General features: G+C 35.7%; 1 protein-coding gene across 1 annotated transcript in view; it reads right to left on the bottom strand.

The window, feature by feature from the left end:
* Window positions 1–25533, bottom strand: part of CSMD1 (CUB and Sushi multiple domains 1) — a gene marked incomplete at both ends in the record, with an annotated part of 1184444 nt that overhangs the window by 164512 nt on the left and 994399 nt on the right. Inside the window, 9 exons of the mRNA XM_080616376.1 lie at window positions 1105–1209; window positions 5458–5554; window positions 6128–6252; window positions 7319–7522; window positions 13654–13749; window positions 14599–14712; window positions 16714–16830; window positions 21697–21891; window positions 24306–24493. Of these exons, the coding sequence (XP_080472502.1) occupies window positions 1105–1209; window positions 5458–5554; window positions 6128–6252; window positions 7319–7522; window positions 13654–13749; window positions 14599–14712; window positions 16714–16830; window positions 21697–21891; window positions 24306–24493 (1241 nt within the window). The remainder of the gene's footprint in view (window positions 1–1104; window positions 1210–5457; window positions 5555–6127; window positions 6253–7318; window positions 7523–13653; window positions 13750–14598; window positions 14713–16713; window positions 16831–21696; window positions 21892–24305; window positions 24494–25533) is intronic.

Here is a 25533-nt window from a genome sequence, read left to right as displayed (position 1 = left end):
TTTGTAATTCTTAAAAATATGAATAACAACAATAACAGTTTTAGACATTAATGTTGGAATGCATGCAATATGAAAGCAATCTAAATTTTCGATAAAACTGAGTGCCCTTTGTAAGAAATTAGAGTATGTTCATATTAAAAAAACCGAGGATTTACTTTGTGACCTTCATGAAAGCATTCATCAGACTAACTCATCATCACATCATTTTTTTAAAGACTAGAATATTCTTACTGATACCTACTTCCAGTTAAAAGCAATTCTTTGTAAGCACATGTGCTGAATTTATTATTATTCTATAGTATTTAAAGCACACAAATATGCTTGTTTGCATTAAAATGATTATGTGATGTAATTTATTGATGTTTATAACACCAAACTGTATTTTAGCACCAAGCTGCTCATAAAACATATCGAAACATATGAAACATATCAAAGGTTGATATATAGCAGAATTTGCCATTAAACTTCTTAGGTTATTCTGCTCATACCACCAATGATTTACCAAGAGAAAGGTAGTGCCTTCTTGTAGCTCTGGGATTGTAATGGCGGTGGTTTTCTTGGTTGTGTTTTTTTTTTTTTTCAATTACAGCAATTTTTTGAGGTAAAATAATTTGAAGGCAAAGGAAGAACAGCAAGGAACTAGATGATCTCAAGGTCCTTTCCAACCCTAACTATTCTATGATTCTATGATATACACATATAAATACGAAAATAATGTATTATCTGTTCTGGTTTTATCTATTTCCAAGCAGTGAAACTAATTCTCACTTTTTTTGTTACCTAAATTTCAGAACTAAGTTGAAATAAATTGAACACTTTCCTCCCCATTTTTAAACCCCACATTTTTAAAATGTGGTTTTGAATTGCCAGGTTGATCTGTAATATACTGCTAAATTGGGAATGCTGGTTTTCAGCAATTTTGAATGTCATTTAATGTAAAATTTCAGCTTAATGGACATCATTTATATCAGGTTCATGCTCAGTAGACTTTGGTAGTCAGGGAATAACAAACAAAACAAAACCAAAAGAACAATATAAAGTCTCTGTTTCCTTTTCCATATGCAGGAAAAACCTGAGAAAGTTTCAAAAGAGAAGAAGTCTTACTTTTGTATTCCAGGTGAAAACCAGCTGCTGCCACACTAATGTCAGAGTGAAAATGCAGGTAAAGTTGATTGGAGGTGCTATTTAACAATGCTGGCACAGTTGTACCTGAAGAAAGAAAAGTTATGGAATAAACTGTAGCATATTGATATATCAGAGTTTCATACTGAAAAGACATAACCAGTACTGAATCAGACAGGCTCATTTTCTTCTCATTATGTGCACGGAAATGTCAAACATTCTGCCTTGTTTTCTCCTGAAGCTGCAAGAAAATTCTGATTACCAGTCATGATACTAGGAGGCTATGTAAGTACAATCAAACAAGATCCCATCATGTTCAAATGAAACTTTATTGACTTGGAGAGCAAAAAGATGCATAAACAGGTAATTAAAGGATTGATTATGGAACAAGTTCAACTGTATTTGACTTTTTCCCACATGTGTAAAAACTTGCAGTATAGATCAGTCCAGAGTTTTCATCTGCGTCTGCTCCACTATAATAAAAAACTATAATAAAATTGTGTGCTACACAAAAAGCTTATCACTAACCCTGGAGGCACTCTTTGCCACTAGAATTGCTAAGTCTGACACAACATTTTCTGTTGCCACACAACTACGACAAAATATCTTACAGTCTGGAACTTCTACTGAGGCAAAAAGTTACATTATTCTCTATGATTACCCTCAAAGACAGTATCAAGTAGCTAATGAATTTCAACAGTGACTGCATAAGAAATATTTCCATTTCCTGTGGGGCATTTGCTGTTTCTACAGTAACTGTTTAGCAGCCTAGGTATGAACTTGAAACTTGGACATAAAAAGAAATGCTCGAAAGAATTATCCTTTTAAGTCTACAGTCTAAACTAGGAAATGGCAAATACTTTTAAATCTAAAACTGTATTAAGCAAAATCTTGATATAAATGGTAAGGAGCTAAAAGATGACAAATTGGCCTTTAAGGAAGATTTGACTGTCTGATAAGGAAGCTCCAAGGATGGAAATTCACAAACAGTCCTACAGGACATTCACATCACATAATACATACCATGGGATATAGAAAATAATTATCCAAGTTTTACAAGTCTTTTGCGGTTTTGGCTTCGTGGGCAGGCTTCATGTAAGAACTACCATTATTAAGCTATAAGACCAAAGTCTTTCTAAATTCACTTCACAACTTTGCAGTCTTATAATGAATTCAGGCTTTAGAAGAAAAAAAATATTCTTGGAGGGAAGATGCCTATACTGGATTGAGGAAGAAGAAAATATGAGATTACAGCTGTTAAGCATAAGCATGGAAGACCAGACGTGATAAACTTAACGTGCATATAACTTGATTATCATTTAATGAAACTGTTTTTTAATTTGGCATCATATTTTTTAACAAATTCACTTCCTCCTGCAAAGCAGAACGGCTACCAAAAAAACAGGGAACTTAAATCACTTTTCCAAATGAAAAATGAAGTACAGTAGCTCTGCAGGAGAAAACTAAATTCTGGTTTTTGAGTTATGGCTTTTTTTTTTTTTTTTTTTTTATTCTGACTATAGAAAGTTTGTAAAAACTGTGACCTTCCCAACTGAGAGAATTAAGAGTTGATGTTGATCTGTGAAAATAGCCCTTCACTTTATTAAAATATTCCAGGTATAAAGTTATTATGTAAAGTTGGAAACATGCCTACTCATTGTACAAGTTTCATTCAAGCATTTGAAAAGGCACCTTAACGTCATTCATTAGTCAAAAATCTGCTATACCTAATATACGTTCTGTAAATGGTACAGCAACTGTTGTAAAAGACTGAGGAATTATTTTGATAGGTGTCTTTCAAAGGCAATGTTATTTTCATTTCCCCATGAGCCACAAGCACTACTTTGATGAACCAGTAATATTGATAGCAAAAATAATTAATAGAGTTCCAATTACTGCGAATGTCTCTTGACATTGCCTATTGTCATCTGGAAAACTATCTTGAAAAAATCGGCTTGCCCACCAAGAGGCTTCACCTATCAGTATCAGGCACAGAAAAATAACTGATTCGCTTTTCCATTGCATGGCACAAGAGCACACTTGGAGGAAATCCCTCTTGGCACATCAGTTCTATCTACAGAAGCTTCTTTCTAAGATGGTTGCACAAAAAATCCATGTATTCCACCACCAGGAAGACAGCAACACAAAGTATCTTTATGTCTGTGTCGTGGTTTAAGCCCAGGCCAATATCACTTTCCCCTAAAATAGCTGTGCCCTGACACAGGGAAATGGTGTAGTTACTCCTCCTTGTAAAGTCTTCCTTAAGAAACAGACTCCAGTGAATCCACCTTTCCAAATCAACTTTGTGACACATTTTAGCAGCACAAACTTATTAAAGTTATTAGTAATTAGTTTTACGTCTGTGTATCTTGAATGCATATTTAGAAGACATGAATTCACAGAAAGTGAATCAGAAGACAACGGTATTATGTAAGATATAGTAAGACAGAAATGAAATTATGAAATTATGCCTGGAATTCAGCTTCAATGTCACATTACTGGTTCAGTTTTGAGAACAACAGATTTCATGTCATGTTTAAATATTCTTCATTAGGCCATTCCTATACACAAAATAATTCTTCATTTTAAGTCTGACATGCATTACACAAAACAGGCAAATCCACAGTAAAGCTGTGCTACTCTATCTTCCATGAAATATACTAATACAAAAACTTGTCTTTTTCAGTTTCTCTTGAAATCAGTGAAGCTTTTAAAATAAAGCAAAATGACATTTTTAGTATAGAATAAAGTGTTCTGAGTGTTGAGCGTTGCTAAATTGAATATTGTTAAATAGATCATTTAATCAGTTCTTTATCCAATGGGTCCAATACATTTGCCACATATTTCACTTGTAAAAGCTGATGACATTGAATAGTTTCTTTCTTCCTTATTGTCAATATACAGCATAGTTACTAGCATTTAATATAATTAAGCTTCCTTTTTATAGGTGTATTTTAATATAGCATTTTGTATGGGGTCTAGCTGGGATAAAGTTAATTTTCTTCATAGTAGCTGGTATGGGACTGTGTTTTGGATCTGTGACCAAACCAGTATTGATAACACAGGGATGTTCTACTTATTGCTGAGCAGTATTGCCTTGCACAGCATCAAGACCTTCTCCATTTCTCACCCCATCCCACCAGCAAGTGAGGTAGGGGTGAGCAAGAAGCTGGGAGGCTGACACAACTGACCCAAGGGTCATTCCATACTATATGATGTTGAGCTCAACAATAACAGCTGGGGGACAAAAGACGAAGCGGGTATGTTGGTAGTTATGGTATTTCCCTTCCCAAGCAACCATTACCCATGAGGGAGCCCTGCTTTCCTAGAGATATCTGAACACCTGACTGCCCATGGGAAGTGGTGAATTAATTCCTTGTTTTGCTTTGCTTGTGTGCACAGCTTTTGCTTTACCTATTACATCTGAACCCACAAGATGTCTCACTTTTACCTTTCCAATTCTCTCCCACATTCCATTGTGTGGGAGTGAGCACGCAGCTGGGTGCTCTGGGGGTTACTAGAGTTAACACAGAACACAGATTATTTAGTTCAATATCCAAATGAATAATATCAGATTATTTTTTCAGTTGGTCATTCATTTCCTTATAGAATCAAATATACATTTGTATTTTAAAAGTTCATGAAGTCAACAGAGAGGCAAAATGCCACAAAATATTTTAGCTATACCATAATCAGATCAGGCTATGACAGAGTTCATGACTCTGGAATATTATTCATAACTTAATCTTATATGAGGCATCTCTTTCTCTTGCTTTGGTTTATATAACATGCACTTTCTATTAAAAAATGGTTTATAAAGACGAATAAAACTATATATCCCTGATATATTTATGAAACAACAAATTACATGGTTTGTTATCTCCTACTTGTAGTAATCCATTTTGGTCTCTGAGGTCTGGTGAGTTTGGATGAATACTGACTGTTTCATCTCTTTGCTGAGAAAGGGAGGCTAACAAGGATAAACTAAGTCAAATGTATCAAAGGACATCCTTGAACGTCACTACCAATTTATATCACTATATGTTCTCTATGGAAGGGGTAGGTAAGATAAAAGAAAGAAATTTTTTTGAAATCACCTCTATTCCACTAATCAAAGCTAAATATTTCAGTATCAGATTTTCTTCTGAAAATTTCTGTTTGAATTTAAATATTGACACATTTACAGCACCTGAAAATCCCTCAACAATGAGAACATTTCATAATGATACCGCAAACGACACAATACAAATATACTCCTTGTCTATGTGTGTAAGCAAAGACATGTTCTCTCAGTTGTATATAGAACTGTACCCTTAAATCATGGCATACACTCACCTGAAAAGCTCCCAAGACGTGGTGCTGTCATATCTCCACCATCGTATATTTCAAGAGAATCCCAATTATGTTCAGTGGCAAAGCTGATGACCTGGATCTGTAAAACACCACCACACAACTTTTTAACCAACTAGTTCTAGAAAATAAAAAAGAACATGCCCCAAAGAAAATATAAATAAGTAGATCCAAACAAAAACACCTGAGTGAAGAAATGTAAATAAAACTTTAACATTCACTTTTTAAACCATCTTAACTTTTAGAAAATATGGCATCAGGTAAGTAAAATGAATTTTTCACATATGTTCCATAAATAATTATTCAAAGTGTAAATGAGCAGATAGCCAAGAGAGTTGCCTCAGTGATATCCTAGCACATACAAAAGGTTGGCATTTGCATACCAGATTGAAGGATCAGGACCTGCTTCCAATATTCTACACAGAAGAGAAAGCTGCTTATTAACCACTTCTCATTCCCACTCCCATGTAAATATAAAGTAACATAGAATAAAGCTATCCAACGAACAACACTGAGAAAAACAAAGCACAAATATTTCAAGTACCCCCCAAAATTATCTTACTGATTTCTGATTCTTCTAGAGAAATAAAAAATTACTTTTTAAACTGAACCACAAAATACTTAATATTCCATGCTTGACAGAATAGAGACTTGCCTGAATACCTGATCCCTCAGTCACTATGATTTTCCACACACAATTCAAGCTGTTACCATAAGGTTCAGGGTAACCTGGTGAAAGAATAGTACCTCTCCGCTCAGTAAAATTCCCACTGCATGGCACTGAAAGAAAGTATTATCATGCATTATTACAAAACCTAAACCGCTTCAGAGAACAGAAATGGAGTAATAATTTTAGTAAACTAACTATAATCTCTTGTAGCATAAACAAATAGACATAAAGCAATGATCTGAACTTAGAAAGCAATGTTATCTAAAACACATAATGATATCAAGCTTAAAATACAACCTTCATGAATAAACAATTCAGAAGTGAACTTCATTTTGAGTGTGTGCAGCCTAGCAGCACAGCCTAATCATGTCTTACCTGAGAGTAACAAAAAACTGTAAAGACATAACACTAAAGACAGTCATGATTGACAGAAATCATGTGATATTTCCCACAGCTTAAATTCCAATATTGGACCTAACTGGTAAAGCAGTGTGGCATATTAAATATTCTTACTATATATGCAATTGCTTCCTTAAGGTTCAAGAAAACAGAACTAAACAAAAACCAGAATACACAGAAAATAGGACACCTACATTTCTTTTTAGACCACTCTAATTATAAAGTCCTATGACTTTTGGCTAAATCCAAGGAGGGAGACAAGAAAACATTGCAACATTTACAAAAAAAACCCAAAAAACCAACAAATAAACCCCCCCTTGAAGTGCTAAATATTATCCCACTGCAGGCCTATCAACAGACTGAAGAATCTTAGCTACACTTAACAATCTACGCTATGCTTCTACTTGAAAAAGAAACTATCATTCTATGTGTGACAGAAATATACAAGTAATGTATAACAGAAAGACACTTCTTGAAAATTAAAATCTGTCCTGTATTTCAAGTTGTAGGTGATCCATGAAAATAATGAATGTTCAAGAAAATGTGCATCACACTTGTTCATATAATCTAAGTCATTATACAAAACACCATACTGCCTACTGGCCAGCTGGTATTCAATTACTTTTTTATATGGAAAACTGCTCTTTTAAATCGGGCATGACTGACATTAGTCAAAGAAGAGTGAATATATGTGTTAAATACTATTTTCTGAAACAGTTCCTGAATTCTGCTTCAGAGACGTGTGACAGGACAGATGACTTAAATGTAACTGCTTACCTACACAGCTTGGTACTGTGTCATTCCACTGAGCTAAGGCATTAGGTACAGATTGACATCGAATGGCTTTCGAGCCTTGTAGCAAATAGCCAGGACTACACTCAAATCGAACAACAGAACCTGCTGAAAACTCAGAGCCGATTCTTCTTCCATACCTAGGCTCTGGAACTGAGCTACACTGGGTATCACTTGTGCGTGGAACAGCTGCAGAAAAAGAGGGAAAAAAAAAAAAGAAGAAAAAGATGCTATGAATCCAAAGGACAGTTATCGTCTAGCAAATGAAGAGATCACTAAAAAATGCTTTTTGTTTCTTGCAGGACAGAGCTTAATTGATTTTCTTCCTTTTACTCGCACTGCTGTATTTTCAAAGAATGGCCTCATGCGCTCACAGCTGGACTGGGGTCTTCGGCTGTGACCATGTATAGTCACATGAGTGCCATGGCAGCTTGGAGGGCAGCTGGCTTTGGAAGCATATCCTTAGGCATGACAGGATCAGTGGGTGTTTCAGCTGCCTTCTTTAATGACAAGATATTATACCTACCACCTATTTTACTTATTAAATATGGAAGTTTTTGTTTCTCATTGGAAGTTTCTCATTAGAAGCCAAGGAAAATATTATAATATAGATAACCATATAAATCCAAGTAACGTTATACAAATATTTAATTTATCATGTTGGAGAACACAAAGTGGTAACAATGTACCCTCAAGACTATTTTGGTGTTTACAATTGACAACAATTATTTTTACCAATAACTTCCAAGAATTCATAAACCTGATGTGATACAAGAACAGTTAAAAGCCTGCAAACAACATTTAAAGAGAAAAATAATATAATTCATTATAAGCCCATGGATTTATTTTCCCTTTGGCTTTGCTATTTGTAATCACTTCTTTATAACCGGCATTTTTTTTGTACTTACTGACTTTTGGTATTATGCATGTTGTTTGTGCATCAAATTTGTTTACATTTCATTTTGCAGTCAGTTAGTAAATGCTAACTTTTTTAAAAAATATTTATTTATAGGGAAAGTTATAGACATTTGTGTGCAATATCAGCTATGTTTTACACTACAATAAAATAAATCTACATTAAAAAACATTAAATATAAGCAGTTTTTCATGTGTAAGTGGCATGTTCAAAAGCTTAGTTTGTTCAGTTTGTTTTTTCAAGAATTAAGTTTCAGGGGACCATTGCACATAGATACAAACAAATAACATAATGAAAATTACCTGCCATTTGGCTCTTAATTAACAAAAGACAGAATGGCACAGCAACTAAAAAAAGGGTAGGAGGTGTTTAGACTTTATTCCTGGCAGATTTTCAAACTTAACGTTTTTGGCTTGCTAACCTGTTTTAAGATGAGTGTAAACAGAATCATGGTTATATTTAATTTTATTTTACAGCCTTACATACAATACCCACACCTGTTACATGTTAAATACCTTATATAGTCTAAACAAACCACTTCCCTTTGTTCAAATAAATGGGACTTTGTGATTAGGTTTTTCAACAGGACCTCAGTATCAGCCAGCTGCTCTGTGAAACTTGTTCATGCTTACATTTCTAATCATGGCAGGAAACTATTCTGCACTTATGGAAGGATAATGAAGAAACCATAGTTCAAGGATTTCACACAGTCACAGTTCTTCATGATTGCAACCTGCAGACTGCGTGCAGTCTGCCAGGTCAATTCAACTGACACATACTGCTCTTTTTTTATTCTCTTTTGTTGTGACCAACAGCCTTTTCTCTACCAAATGCTCTACCAGGCAAACAGTATTTTATTAAAAACTTTTTTTTTTTTAATTGCATAATGACTTTACAACCAACTAGATGATGATGGCAGCACACACATCCAGTCACATGACTGTCATATGCCTACAAGTATAGCTTCTGCCACATTTAGGCATTAAACCATCTTGTGGTGAGGACTATTTGCTCAAATGGCAGTTTTGGTCATGAAAAAAAAGTTCACAATCATGTGATAGCAACGGGTTCAATAGATTGCTGTGGACAAACCAGTTTTGTCTTAGGGAATTTCTACTTAATTATGCTTAATTTAATTTATTACCAATTAACGCCAACCCTGATCACCTATTCAGGGGTTAAGAAGAAAGAGGACACAAACACTCACTGAAGTAAACATCTTTCCTTCCACCTGCCCAGGCTCAGCTTCAGTCACACACCCATCCTCCCCCTTCCTTCTCTCAACTTTATTGTGTTCATCTTAGTTCCACCACTGAGGTGAGAAGCAGCATAGGAGGTTGGGGTCATGTGCTCTAATTTTGGTTTTTGGCTTGTTTTTTTTTTTTTTTGTTTATTTTTCTCTGCAGTACTTAGCATTGTACTCATTTTCTCTCCTGATTTTTACTTCTTCAAGTTTTCATGTTGCTCTGTTTCTTAGTGTTCCTGCTCCATCATGGGTCACCCATGGGCTGCAGCTGCTCAGAGATGTTCCACTACTACAAAACAGGTCTTTCACAGGCCATCAACCCCTCTGAGGTGTTCTCACGCCCGTATGTGTTACCCACAGGTCACAGTCCCATTAGAAGTGCTACTCTTTCCAGGAGTGTCTCTACAACGATCCCTTCAACAGCATCTCCAGCAGCATATCCCCAGAAGCACATCTGGCCCAAAGCAGTTGTCACTTTCTCAAATATGTTTGAGAACATGCACTACATGCCCCCCTGACTGTTAGAACTTTTGGCATGTTAGAAAATGTTTATACCAGCTTTGGAGGAAGCTGTTTGTGAGTGTCTTATGGTGGTGCATGGCTTCCTCCCACACAGGTCACTACTACAGCCCACAGCTAATTAACTTTTAGCTTTACATGAGTCTAAACTTCACCTATCTTCCTAACAGACTATATGACATAACTGAATTTCAGCATCACTCATGAAGTATTTTTCATTCACTGTATGGAATAAAATTTTCCTCAGCCTTTTACGGGAATACTACCTTTCTCAATTTTTTTCACCTACTTCCTCAAAAGGGTGGAAGTTGCAGAAGAAAACTCTTTTCTCTAGCCCTCACCTGGTCCACATCTGGAGAATCCCTAAAACAACTGTGTAAAGGTAAAGGACGCTTATTAAGAATCAAATTAAATCATATCCTGTAATTGTCAGTAATCACAGCTAGTAAGTTTCATACATGCATTTGTAATCCAAACTGATTTTTTTTTCTGTAACTAACATTTTCACTACCTTTCAACAAAGGAGGTTAAATCATCTGTTTTCATTATAATACTGCCTTGTGAAAGTTATTTTCCTGTGAGCAAGCTATCTCTGCCATTATAGCAAATGAAGGGGAAGTTTACTAATGCTCTTAAATTAGTTCATGAAGCAGAAGTACTGCTATCTGATTCCTTTTCAGACTGAAAGTCACCATTATACTGAGAGGAGCCAGGAAGTAAAACACCCATGGTAGCCACAAACATCCATGTCTGGAGTTATGTCATATTATTCTGTTGTCAGCAAGAAACACTCTACGCCATGTTAAAGTTGATATTTTGCTCATTTTTTTCACAGGTTTTAATAATACTGTATTAATGGTTACAGTGACATAAGAAACACTAAAGACGCACAAATAAACCATTTTCAAATGCTTTTTTTTTCCTGTTTTAAGAACTACTTTAAGAATAAAAGTAAGAATGTAATGCAAGCCAGACATAATAACAAAGTAAGGTATGCCTATACCATCCTCCCATGGCAAGAGGAAGTACAGTTTCAAATATCTATTAAATTTAGGAAAATAGGTATATTCCTCTAAAAGGTGACATGGCCAACAGCCCAGCTGAAGTGCCTCTGCATCAATAGACTATTTCATTCAGAAGGGACTTACAATGATCATCTAGTCCAACTGCCTGACCAATTCAGAGCTGACCAAGTTAAAGCATGACATTAAGAGCATTGCCCAAATGCCTCCTGAACACTGACAGGCTTGGGGCACTGATCACGTCTCTAGGAAGACTGCTGCAAACCAGAACATAACGTGTCATGGTAACGCATATGGAAAATAATACTAACAGTCTTAGTTCTGCTCTCTAATTACATTAAGGAGTAAGCGTGTGTCTATGTATTTTACTCTTCCTGCAGATTAGAGCAACTTAATTGTTAAAGTCACATTCCTCTTTACCATTGCTCTCCTTTGTATTTCTTCCACAGTCCTTCCTTCTCCTAGTATGCTGACTTTCTTAATAGTCCTCTTTAAAATCTCATTTGACTTCATAAACTAATTCATGTATTTGTATAGTAATAGCAAGTAAAGGAAGACAAGCATTAAAAACCCGTAAATTTTGGGGTGGCAGAAAGGTCATAACTTTGCTTTCCAGGGAAAAAAGTCTGTACTGCTGCAGCCTCAGCCAAATAAAGATATATGCTGTTGTTTCTTAGGTGATGTCACAGCAGGTAAACAAGCATAAGACAAACCCGAAAAACACGTAATTTTCAATCTTCTTAAATGTGACTGTTCCTAGCATGTTTCAATGTACCTGACCCTAATATTCTGAAAGTCTGGATATCCATTCAGTCTGATATTACAGATACTCTTTACCTATTGTATGAAATACAAGGAAATGTGGTCATCTCAGAAAAAGAAATGAAGGCACAGATGACATGCAGCTAAAAAGAAGTTTTTGAGAAAGTGTCATTACAAAAGCCATTAGATCTGAATCAAAAGGTACAAAACTATTTGTTGCCTGCTCAAACCAGAATGTGAAACAATGCAGAGCAATATTTATTTTTTTACCCCTCTAGCCTCCCCTATAGCTTTTGCCTATAGCTTTGGCAACCTCAGCTTCTCAAACTGTATCACAGAGACATTCAATTTTCTATAGTAATTATTCTCTGTCTTTTACTAAATGTTTCATGCTGCTGTGAAACAAAATTGGAAGCAGCCCAGTGGAAAAGTGAACAGGGAAGAAGGTCAACCTGGAACAGAGGGCTATAAATAAAATGACTGACTTAGCAGACCAGATTACTGTGTTCAATTTGAGAATGAATGTTATTCTCCAGAGTATTTAAAAGGCTAGCAAGCAGGCAGTTATTGGAAATATGATCACATGCTCCAAGAGAAGAAAGAAAAATATCAGAATGATAGAGCTCATTAAGTACCACTAACTCATTAACCAATATACGTAAACATACAAGTGGCATGTTTTCACTTTCATCTCAGGGAAATCTGACTTTTAACAGAGATCAAATATGTGTCTCCTCTGGTCCACAGCAGTCTAGCAATGTACATCCAACTCAATAAAGACGTGTATCTCCTTTTGCTCAAAACTGAATGCAATAGTGACTGTGTTTAGAAAACAAGTTTAGAAAACAAGTCCCCTCTCATTTCAGCCAAGCAAAACACTGGCTAGGTTTAACAGAGATTTCTACCAGATACTTAAATTAAGTAGCTGCAACCTGGCCAGCTGCTCACAAACAGGGAAGAGCTGTTTGTGCATGTGATGCCAGCTTGGGCTGCAAGGACTACAAGACGATGAAGTTGAGGACATGGCAGAAGGTTGGAATTAAGGTGAGTGGACTTTGTCAGATTCAGTAATTTGGTACATAGACTCTCCTAAGGAACAGGCATGGAGGGGAAGGATACTGATGGGGTTTTTTTAGGACATTTGAGAGCCTTGGAACAAATTACCCCATTGTGAAGTAAGACTGGGAATTTTGGCAGGAAGCCTGCAGGACTAGATCAGGAGATTTTCAAACAATTTAAATCCAGAAAGGGGCAATAGCATAAGTGGTGGCAAAGACATGTAATAAATCAGAAGCACGACAGTATTGCTCAGCTACTTAGAAACAAAAATCAGGAAAGTCCAAGTCCAGCTGGAACAAAAACTAGCATGGGACGTTAGGGAAAGAGTCTACAGATATGCTAATTATAAAGGGAAGTTAAAAATATACATGGGTATATTGATGCATTGCGACAGAGAGGAAGGGGTGGACAACTTAATGACAAATGCTGCAGGAAATATTTAAATATTAAATGTCTTTTTTGCTTTGCCTTAACAGTCCCTATTCATTATGCACACTTCTACAGCCTGAGGAGGAACATGACACCCAGCAGTTAGGGAGCAACAGAAGAGAACGCTGAGAGAGGCTGGACATATACAAGTCCATGGGGCCAGATAGGACTCACTGGAGACAACTGCCATTATGAAGACAGTTTGTCATCAGGAGAAGCCCTGATGTCTGGAAAAAGGTTAAAACTACACCCTTGTTTAGAGAAATACTTTAAGACCTAAGAAGTCTTCAAAATAGCTCTTCTGTGATTCTATAATCACTGTGTGAGACTGGCACCATTGTCTTCCACCAAAAGCTGACATGTTTACCTTGGTAAACAAAGTGGAACCCCCTGGCTGAGGCCCCACTCTTAGCACTGAATCGCAGAAGAATATGATTAGATGTAGCCAAAGGCAATGTCTCTCCTACAAACAAAAACAGAAGATAAATTAAATATGCAGAACAGAAACAATAGTTACAACTCTTCAGTACATAATCAAATACAGTGTTAAAATATCTTTTTTTTGTATTTTCTTCTGCAGTTAAAGAAAACATAAATAACAGCTTCTAAAATTAAATTTGCCACTGGATGCTTGAAAACTTGTCTGAATAAGACTTGATGATTCAACAACTTCTGACGCTTACTGCTGCTGTTGGAACTAGAACACTAATAAACCTCTTGTCTGGGGGAACCCTACCGCCATATGGGACCAAAGGCATTAGAACTTTTGGTTAACTTCTTTCTGTGCTGGGAGCTTTAGCTTGCCTTGTGAAATACATTAAACAATTTAAAGTATTTGAAGAATGCCATAGAGAATCTTCACATGATGTTTACCATTTCAAGACTAAAACTGAAATGAGAGCGAGCAGATCTAGGTCTCATTTTATGTAGTTGTACCAATAAAACATATGGTCACATACCATATATTACATTACTAACTTTCTAATTAGACATCCAGAAAACGTAGATGTGTAATTCACAGAGTTTAGGGGCAGAGAAGATAACTGTACCTTCCAATCAGCCCTCTTGCATGAAGATATGGTAATTTCATTCAATTATTCCTGCACTCATACCAGTGATCAGTCCTTGCCTAAACCATGTTCCAAAAGAATGTCTTGATCCAAAGATTTAGAAGGGTCTTCCAATTCCCTTGGCATTCTGTTCCAATTACTTTATTATTATATTATCAAATGAAATTCATAACATTCTCTTAATTCACTTTTTCCATACTGAGCTGTGTAAGAAATGTGTAATTCTTTTCTTTATTACTTACCTGAGTGGGATCCAGACAGTGAACTAAGAAGTCTAGCCTGAGAGTTTTCTCCATCAAATAATTCTGCCACATCATTCAAAGCTGTCTGAAAATAGGCAAATTGCCCAAACACAACTGCAAAAAGAGAGAAGATAAAACAAGAAATTAGTCTTTAAAAACAAATTTAATGATATATTTTTGCTTGCCTTAGTTGCCAGTGGATTCCTGCATGAATCCTTTCCATTTTAATTTATTGTCTACCATGATAAAACAGCTACATTAAACATAAGTAATAAGTAATAATTGTTTCCTTATTTTAATTAAAAAGAAAATGATGATTAAACCACTCTTTCCCCAAAAGTGTGCTTTCCAGTCTTCTTCCTTATTGCATGGGTACCTATGAGGATAAGAAAATAGAGTATATAAAAGGAAAGTTTTAACCCAAATTAAATTACTAACCTTAGGAACTATTAAAGAGCACCTATTGTCACAAATTATTAGTTTGCTTATCCAGCTTTAATCTGAGAAAGTTTTAAACTTACTGATTTGGAATTTTTTTTAACTTTGTTTTGGTATTTATTTTATGAGAAAGAATATAAACACTTATCAAATATTAAAGGTATCAATGTGTTCACAATTTTAATATAGAGCTATATGCAATTTGCACCTCAGCTGTAAGTGTATTAACAAAATCATTTAATTATACAATGTCTCACTAGTAAATATCAAATGGTTCACTGAATTAAAATATCAGATAGCAATAGAAGCATGAAGTAATAAACCAGTGAAATCAAGTCAATAGAAATATTATGCACTCTATCCAGCCATATTTTATTGTCTAGGAAGAAGTTTGTTTTAAAATTACACCTATTCCAGATTCTGTACGCAAACCACAAGCCTTCAATGCAGCACTATTTCTGCACAGACTGTATTTTCCAACTTTTTGTCAAGTCCTTTGTTTTTCTTTTCTTTGTTTAAACCAATTGCATAATATAATGTACCGATTTTTAAAAGCAGGGCTAACTTTGAAGTTAGATTAGGTTGCTCAAGTCTTTTTCTGAGCAAATTTTGAGAACCAGCAAAAATTCTTCTTCAAGCTACCTGTACTTAATCACCATCATGGTGAAGGATGTTTTCCTTATGTCCAGTTGGAATTTATTGTGCTACAACTTGTGACTACTGCCACTTGTTCTCTTACTGCATACTTCCAGAAGGCAGGGTCCTCCTTCACTTATCGTCTCCAGGTTGGACTTCTTTCAACTTTTCCTTGTACTGTCCTTCAGTCATCTTGCTGGCTCCCTATTGGGCTTGTTCTATTTTAGCAATATGTGCCTTGTAAATTTGAAGCACAAAACTATAGACGCAATTAGCAGATACTAGTTCATGAAGGCTATGAAGAGGGTAAAACACCTTCTCTCAATCTGAGGGCTACTAATGCTTGCTAATGCAGCTCAGTGTGCAGGAAGTCTTCACTGCTGCAGGGGCACCCTTTGTGCAAACTATTATCAACTAGAAGTAAAGTTATTGCAATGTTCTTTGATCCCCAAACCTCAGTGAAAATAATGCTGAGTTTTCACACATTTCATTGCACAGAGAAAGTACCAAACATACTAAATTATTTTGCATTCAGTCTTCTGGTAAGTAAGTAGTAAAATAGATCTTACTGCTATTTGTCTACTTGAATTAGAGTTTGTCCAAGTATTTTGACCATTGAAGTAACTGGCTTCGTGATTTTTCACAAATGTTTCTGAAACTTTCATGTAAAACTACTTGTTAAATATGATGTACATAATGTTAAAATATAAGAACTCTTGATGCTTGCTCTTTTACAACTGATTTCACTTTGTAGAAAGGTTCAATGAATGATTATCCTATGATGATGAATGATATAATCAATGGAAGAATTCAGGATATGCTTGGATAGCAGACACAGATAGATTAGCTGAAGTGTACTGATTACTCTAGGGAGAAGTAAAAGGTCAAAACTCTAGAATAAATTTCTGTGTCAAGAATTCATTTATTTTTTATAAGCAATTTGTAATAAATTAAAAATCTAAGCTCACTGTTACACACAAAGGACATTTGAACAGTAGAACAATGATTAATGATTGATAAATCAGTAGAAGAAATTCTTACCAAATTCTTTAGGTACAGTTATTGAATAATGGCAAGTCTGTCCAGCAGTGTAGTTATGAGGATAACTTGGTGATAAAACCACTCCTTCTGATCCAGTATACTGCCCACCACATGGTGCTGGAAACAAACCAGAAATGTGCTGTATTAATTAAAGTTGTTTGTATTGGTGTAGCCTGAAAATGAAAACCTACAGATTATAAAGTGACAGCTTTTGCTTTTGTTTGGTTTTCCTATCATGATGTATCTAATGGTTCTTTCTCAAGATATGTTTTTTATTAAAATTTCAAAAAAATCAGAAGACGAGAGTCTTACTTGACTACAAGTATTCATACAGGACAAGAAGTATAAATTACTTAGCTGAAAGAAGCTCTTAAACACAGAATATCGGTTTTGTTTGGTTTTTGGTTTTTTGTTTGTTGGTTTGGGTTTTTTTAATAAATGACTACATTTATCTATATGTTCTTGAAAAAAAACCAAACAAAAACAAAAACAAAAAACAAACCTCAGAAACAAACATTTATCTATATGTCCTTGAAAAAAAAACAAAAACAAAAACAAACAAACAAAAAAAAACCTCAGAAAAAGGAAAAGGTACTGCATAAATAAACAGGACAACACAGTTATCTTGGGGCTCAGGAATACCTCGCTATGCTAACAGTACCCTGCACAGAATGCCACGGATTCTGCTTTGTGAATGTATACTTGCATTTCCTTGCTTTTCATAACTTCCTAGGTGATTATCAAAAGAGCATATAGATTATACACATAAGAAAATCTTTGGATTTGTATATAAAACCGAACTCTTTACAACTACAGAAGCCAGAATCAACATTTAAAAACAGTGGAACCTCAGCCTTCAAGACTAGTCAGGCATTAGGGAAGTAGCAATTCTGCCTATATCAGGAGAAAAAAGTGAGCAATGCGTATGTTCTTTCCATGTATCAGCAATGAACGTGGCACGCTAAGGGACTGTCAGATTTACCAATTGTAAGTGAAAGAATGACATCACAGGAACAATGTGTCTCAAGGATTTCTCAGGAAAAACCAAAGCAGAGAGTGGATGAAAGTGATGTGCTTTTTCAGAAACAGCTAACATAAGGAGCGGCTATTTTCAAGTTAAAATATCTCCTTGTGTTGGACAAATAATATAAGAAAAGAAGAAAATTAGCAAATATCTATTTTCTATATATTGAAAAAAAGTATTGCTGTAAATTTTCTCAACTTTTGAGAACTAATGGAAATGTTTATTTCCTATAAAAATCTTCAAAAATGTAAGTCTTATAATAATTACATTAGTTATATGCAATCCAGTGCTCTTTTTTTTGTTAAACTATTTCATCAAACACTACTAAAACCTATAGATTTTACAAGAATAAAAGATAGCTGTAAAATGCCATTTTACCCAAGGAGCCAATAATGAAATTATTTAAAAAAACCCTGAGACAAATAGAAAAATTATATATTAAAAAAAAGAATAATCCCATTAGTTTTGTTTTTTAAGCAAGGAAAAGATCATTGCCTAATCTAAACAGTTCTAACAACTGCCTGGAAAGAAGCTCTGAGAAGGACCTGGAGTTGAGGCAGACAACAAGCTTATTGGTCTGGGGCTATCAAAGGACTCTGTTACCAGCTTCTGGCTCTGCTCATGGGGCTCATGTGTTGTGGGACTAGGAGTAATGAGTGAAGGTAAGCCTGTGCTTTGGTCATCCTCGGCTCCTGGCTCATCTGCCCTTGTGGGGCAGACCTGCTCTTTCTGCTCTCTGACAGCAACTGGGCTTTAAAATGACATTTGAAATACCTCTAAAGTTTAACTACCTTATACAGGTAGCAATTAATACTACAAATCTGTTTCTTCTCTTAGCTGCTTGTATGAATTATTCAAAATACAATCTAATGACAGAAGATGAGTTTAATCTATCTAGGCTGAACAGGATTAGGTGATTGAGGTGACACTCAAATATCATAAGGAACCATGAATGCCATGAATTTCAAATCTGTATTTCTTCTCTTCTTGCTTTGAAGATACCAGAAATGAAGCCACAAAGTCTGTCTCCTAGAGGTGTCTTCCTTGAGGTGAAATTCTCAAGTCATGAACATTTCACTTGAATATATCACTTGTGCTTAATTTATAACAAATACAAAAGTTACAGAGTTTTAAAACGTTCCCTTCTAAAATGTATTTTACTACTTTCAGGCGTATCTTTGATAACATCTATGATAACATCTTTCTAGTATAGCCACTCTGTAAGGAAAGCCTGTGAGTGCTTAGGGCAATAAAGGTGCAAGAAAAGTTCTTTCACAGATTAAGGCTGTAAAATTTACCAGTACCGTGGTGTGGCAGTCAAATATATACTAAACATACATCTCAAAGTAACATTTGCTTTAGTGAGCAAAGCTGAGTTTTTCAGAGGATGTAAATTAATAATGAAAATAATATGCCTCAAACATTCCATTAGTATTTCAGAATATACCTACTGTTGGTTGCTGGCTGTTACCCAGCTAAAATGAAATCTGTTTTCATCATGTCTGACTCTAAAATGCTACCTTAAAAAAAAAAAAAAAACCAACAAAAAACAACCCACAAAAAAAAAATACACCACAAAGTAATAAAGTTGAATTAATTCACTTAATTACAGTAATTGACTTACAGAACTAAGTGCATCACTTTCAGACATTTGTAGTGTTTACAACACAGTAATCATTTTAGGTTCTTGTCTATTTTTTATGCTTCAAAATTTGTAATGTTTATTCATACACTATTTTAAAGGATTTCAAAATGAGGCAATTAGCTACCAGTATAAATGAAGAAATATAAACTCAGAACACTCTGCTAAAATTGCATCATGAGCATTTTTGTTTGGTATTTTGCATTTTGATTGAGTTAAGCTGTATATTACAAGAGAGCTTTATGTGACAACAAAGGTGAACTTGAGTGTATTTTGGTTTTGGCCTCCTATATGAATCCTACCCTTAAAATTATGCATAAATATGTTTTATATGTATTTCATACCTATATTTAAACATAATTTGTTTAGACTTTTCACTCACATCACTGTTCTCTAACTTTAAATTATTAGTGTCTCAGTTTTACTCAAAACTGTGTCCTGTGACAAAAAGAATGTTTTATTTCCTCTGGATCTTTGGCACAGCCTTCATTACAGTACTATGGTAAGCTATGATTTACAAGGATTTGAAAAGCTTGTGCATACTCAGTAACCTGTGGCTCCATTATAACCCACAATTTGAGACTTTTATCCTTCTCATAATTCAAGACTATTTTATTAAAGAGATAAATATTTCTTTATCTGGGTTTACTCCAAAGACACAAGTATAGCAGTAATCATGAATTGTGTCATATAAATGACTGAAGTGGGGGGAAAAACACTTGCTATTTTTATTTTAAAACTTTTAAAAAACAAAGTTACTGAATCAACAGCCCCTAAGAGAAAAGTACCTATCCTAATTTCTCTTTTTTGTTGATTGTGGTCAACAAGCTGAATATGATCAAGCAACGTGCCTTTACAGCAAATGTGGCCATCAGCACCTTAGGATAAGTGTTAGGACGACTATTTCCGAAAACAGTCAGAAGGTGATCCTTCCCCTCTACTCAGCACTGGTGAGACTATATCTGGAGTACTGTGTTCAGTTCTGGGCTCCCCAGTACAAGAAATACATGGATTTAGTAGAGTTAGACCAGTGAAGGGCCACAAAGGTAAATAATAGACTTTCACATGCTGAGAGCTAGAACAGTTTAGCCTCAGAAATAGAAGGCTTGGGGGATCTTATCGCTGTATATAAATACTTGATGGGAGGAAATGAAGAAAAGGAAGGAATCAGGCTCTTAGTAGTGTCCACTAACAGAACAAGAGACAGTTATTACAAATTAAAACTCATGATGTTCCATCCTAAAACAAGAAAACACTTTTCTATTGTACAGATGGTTAACACAAGCAAAGGTTGCCCCGAAAGGCTGTGGAGTCCCCATCCCTGGAGATGCTTGAAAACCAACTGGACACAATCCTGGGCAATCTATTCTAGGTGACCCTGCTTGAGCAAGGTTGGAGTCGGTGTTCTTCAGAGGTCCCTTCCAATTTCAGAGATATGTACAGGGGTCCGTCCAGGAGATAAGCTAATTACAGTGTAGGTTTGAGGACCATTCAGCAGGCAGTTAGAAACAGAACTTTAAACCAGTACATATATAACATAATTCAGGCAGGGAGTGAAGGCCCAGAGAGAACAGCCTTTGTCCCGTGCTTACTCCTGCACTGTGCCTAAAAAAATTTAAAGAGTGCTACACGGTCCGGACAAAAATCATGCTTGGTAATAGTCTAACAACTTGAGTCTGCTCAACAACCCATATCCAGTCTCCAGTCCTTGCTCTGAGCACAACTGAAACACCATATGCACAGTTTAAGTTGCTACTTCTAAAATGCAATTCTGAATTACCACCACTAAGAACTTAAAACCTAAAAACATCTTGAGACTATGTGGGAGTACAGATCAATCCCTTTTATTATAAATTAGTCATATATTGAAGCTCCATTTTGTTTAAAGGACTATCCCTGCTTGCAATCAAAGAAACAATAAATTGGCAACTGGTAATTCAAAAAGAATAAATAGAAAAAAATTGGTAGGTAAGTAATACTTCATAATTTTTATTTGCTCTATTTTATATGGATTCTTACAAAGATCAGAAAGCCGTCTATTAAAATTGATGCAAAGGGGAAACCATAGAAACTTATTGTCAAATTATAATTATTATTATGAACATAATAATATGTGCTGATTTCAAAACCTATTTTGAAATAGTTAAAGCAATATGTTACTGAACGAGCTATAGACCAAAACTTAATTTTTATTTTTTAGCTTCAGATGCTTTTTAATGCAAGCTATATGCATAGAAATAGTATAAATATTCTCAGAGACTCAGAAACTCTGGATTCACTGGAGGGACAAAGAAAATGGTAAGAAAACAGTACATACCATTACAAGATGGCAATGCTTGGTTCCATGCTGGCTTTCCATCTGCACCAATTACACATGTTATAGTTGAAGGATCAATAATCTTATATCCAGAATCACACTGGTACGTAACGGTTGAACCAAGCTTAAAGTCTGTTCCAATTCTTGTCCCATTCATGATGTTTCCAGGATCAAAACAAGCTTCCCGTGGCTTTTCTGTTAAAATGAATTAAAGTAAATCTACATATACTTTCAATTAAAATAAAAGAGCACAAAATTGAACAATTATCAGTGTTTTTTTCCCCAGTCAGTTTACAGTTTTCAAGAGCTTATTAAAATATTTTTCTTGTTTCTGTATGCTTACTACAAGGTCATGGAAATTCGCATTAGATTGGTTATCTGGCCAAGGAAATTATACTGAAAGGATCTAACCAAGAGCATTTTCTTCCTACCTTTTGTTAGTAGAACTCTCCAAAAGCTGAATTACTCCAACAAAGCTTAGTAGTGTGAGAGAAAAACTAGGATTTCTAGAATTCACCACTTAAGACTTTTTATGTTTTTTAACCAAGTATCATGATCAGTACTCAATAACTTCTGGCTAGAAATTTGCCATGCTATGGAATAATTTAAACATTAAAAATTTATTGTCCCTTTATTGTTTACAGGATGCCTCCTTCCTTTGTTTTATGTTAATAAAGTACATAATTTAATTAAATACTCAAGGAATATTATCAAAGAACAAAACTAGATGTCCATAATCACAAATGTAAACATTGCCAAGACGATCAGCTCTGCTGCAGGCACTTTGTGCAGCAGAGTGGAGGACTGTGGTGAATGGGGAGGGTTTCCTGAGCCAGGCAAACCCAGGGGACCAGACAGACCCACCAGGAGCTGTCAGCTTGTGCAAACGAGGGTGGTTGACAAGGCAGGCATGGTGCTAAGGGCAACAGTGGCCATCTGCCACCCCAGAAAAGGCAGTCCTAGAGAGCATGAGTGACCAGGAGCACTGGAACAGGAGAGGCACACCCAGCGTGGCGTGTCAACCAGGACCTGGCAAGGCAGTTTGGACAGCATTTCACACAGGAGGCTGCTCTTTGAAGGAGGGGCATTCCACAAGCCGAGTAGGACTTCAAGTCAACAGAACCCAGCAACCAGGTCTGCACAGGTCAAGGACACTCATCCTATCTGACCCTCAAGGTAGAATGGGACACTCATCTGAGAGCAAAGGCTGCAGCTCTGGCTGGGGGGCCTGCACCATCTACCCCAACGGTGGTAGCACAACTACAGGCTGGGCAGATAATGGATTGAGAGTAGCCCCCAGGAGAACAACTTGGGGGTGCTGGTTGATGAGAAGCTCCATGCAAGCCAGCAGTGCGCAAACAGAGCCCAGAAAGCCAATTGTATCCTAGGCTGCACCACAAGAAGTGTGACCAGCAGGTCAAAGGAGTGGATTCTCCCCCTCTAGTCTTGTGACACTTCAAATTAGAGCAGCCTTCCAGTACCTAAAGGGGGTCTACAAGAAATCTGGAGAGGGACTTCTTACAAGGGCAGGTAGGGATAGGACAAGGCGGAATGGCTTTAAACAGACAGAGAGGAGATTTAGATCAGATATAAAGAAGAAATTCTTTACTATGAGAGTGGTGAAACACTGGAACAGGTTTCCAAGGGAATCTGTGGCTGCCCCATCCCTGGCAGTGTTCATGGCCAGGTTCAACAGGTCTTTGAGCAACCTGGTCTAGTGGAAGGTGTCCCTGTCCATGGCAAGGTGTTTGGAACTAGATGATCCTTATTGTCTCTTCCATCCCCAACCGTTCTATGATTCTATACATTTTATATAAATATTCAATAATGTACTTATTGTACTGCCTTACTGTACTGCCCTTATTGTACTTAATGTACTACTGAAAATAACTTTTAAAAATATAGTGATCTGCACATATACTTTATTATTTAACTTCCAGTTATGTAGAGGCACACATATGAGATATATACATCAATATGTTTGGCTTCCATGATCAAAAATAAGAAGCTGAGGCAGCACCTCTGCTGATGAAAAACAGCTTGATAAATCCTAGCAGAGACGAAAACTAAGTTAGAGACAGCATCTGTGACCAGAAAATGAACCAGCATTTGAAATGTTTACCTTTAATAAACAGTCAGTATAACCCATTTTCTGGCTAGTAATAGGTTCCCCACAGAAAATGCAATTATTGTCCTGCAGTCGTTATTAAAAAATGGATATGTAGATTCAACAACGAAGTGGAAAGCAAAATGTATTGTTATGTATCAGCAAGAAAGCTGCAGCAGTCATGTATTATAATTGGGTAAGACAATTACATTATTCTACAACTCTTTTCCAAATGCTACTTTTGATGTGCATCTTCTATCCCTACTTTTTTTTCTGGAAGATGAAAATGTATGTAAGTGACATGAAAGAGTTCTCATGAAAGAGAAATTCTGTGTTCTTCCACACATTTACAGAAAACAGTTTTTAAGACCTGTATCAATGCAAAGAGGTATTTGGCAGTTCCGTATGAATTCATCTAGAAGTAAACAGATTTGAGTCTCAATACATACTAAATAACAATTCCTTCCTTTTATGTTTCCACTGATTATGGTGCAAACAATACCTTTATAGTCAATGGCAAATCCTGACATTCCAACAGAAGCATCACTGCGAAAAGCCAGAAACAGGCTGCTACCACTGCTCTCTATTCTTTCAGGAGCCTGTGAGCCTTGAAAACTACCAATTAGAGGACTGTTGGAATCTTCCCCTTCATAAATATGTAGAAAATCGTAACTGGGTTCCATATTGAAACTGAAAATAAAGCAAAAAGAAAATTAAGTCTTCATTTCTTTTTCATGAGTTACACACTCCTGTGACTGGCTGCCAATCTTCTGCCTAACATATTTGCTTCTCCAGAAATAAAAACCTTTTAAAATATGATCCACAGTGAAAATATACTAACTTTCAATTGATTTGAAAACCTTCACTTTTCCAAAAGATCTAGTATCCAGGCATCCTTCAGGCTCTGTCTACAGTCAATGAAAAAGAAGCATGTACTCCCAACGATCTTAACACCTTTCTCAAGATGAAATTAATCACCTGCAGCAGAAAGGCCACCTCTTACCCGTGATCACAGGAATGATCCAGACAAATAGCTTAAATTAAAAATCTAGCTTTTAATTGGCTTAACTGGATGATATTAAGTCCACCCATCACAAAAAAAAAATTACCATTTTAGATATAAGATGCTTTTTTATATGGAAAGACCACCATCCTGGAACTTGCCTCTGTTCATACGCAAATTGTATCAGAGAACAACGATAAATTAAAGTGCAACATTATTATTCTTCTTATTAAACCATCTATGCTATGCCACATTTTATGACATTTATATCTTTATGAAAAGCAATAATGAAGATCATTGTAATGCCTTTCAGAGGAATCTGAGATGAGTTCTGAGACAATATAAACACACAAGCATTTTTATGAGAAACTTATACAGAGCTAGATAGAAGGATACACTAGGACAACAAAAGAAAATACAAGTAAACCTACATAAAAAAAAAAAAAGCAGCCAAAGACTCAGTCAAGTGGCTAGATTTTTTTCTTTCTATTTGTCTTTGTAAACCAAAATAAAAAAATATTTGGCTTTTTTTGCAAGTGTGGTGTTCAGCTGTTTTCCTTTCTATCATATCAGTTAGTACTGTAAAACACAAGCTTTTCGAAGTCATGCAATGTCAAATGAAAATAGTTTCATATAATGAATAATATTTCATACCCTATTTTCAAGAGGTAAGAGATGCCAGAAAAATGTTTTGAAACTTTTACTAAGACAGAGAATTTTTACTTGA

Source organism: Psittacula echo, assembly GCF_963264785.1.
Source record: "Psittacula echo genome assembly, chromosome: 4".
In the NCBI taxonomy this organism is placed as follows: domain Eukaryota; kingdom Metazoa; phylum Chordata; class Aves; order Psittaciformes; family Psittacidae; genus Psittacula; species Psittacula echo.
The sequence above is the reverse complement of the archived record's forward strand: the minus strand, read 5'-3'. Positions and strand labels throughout refer to the sequence as shown.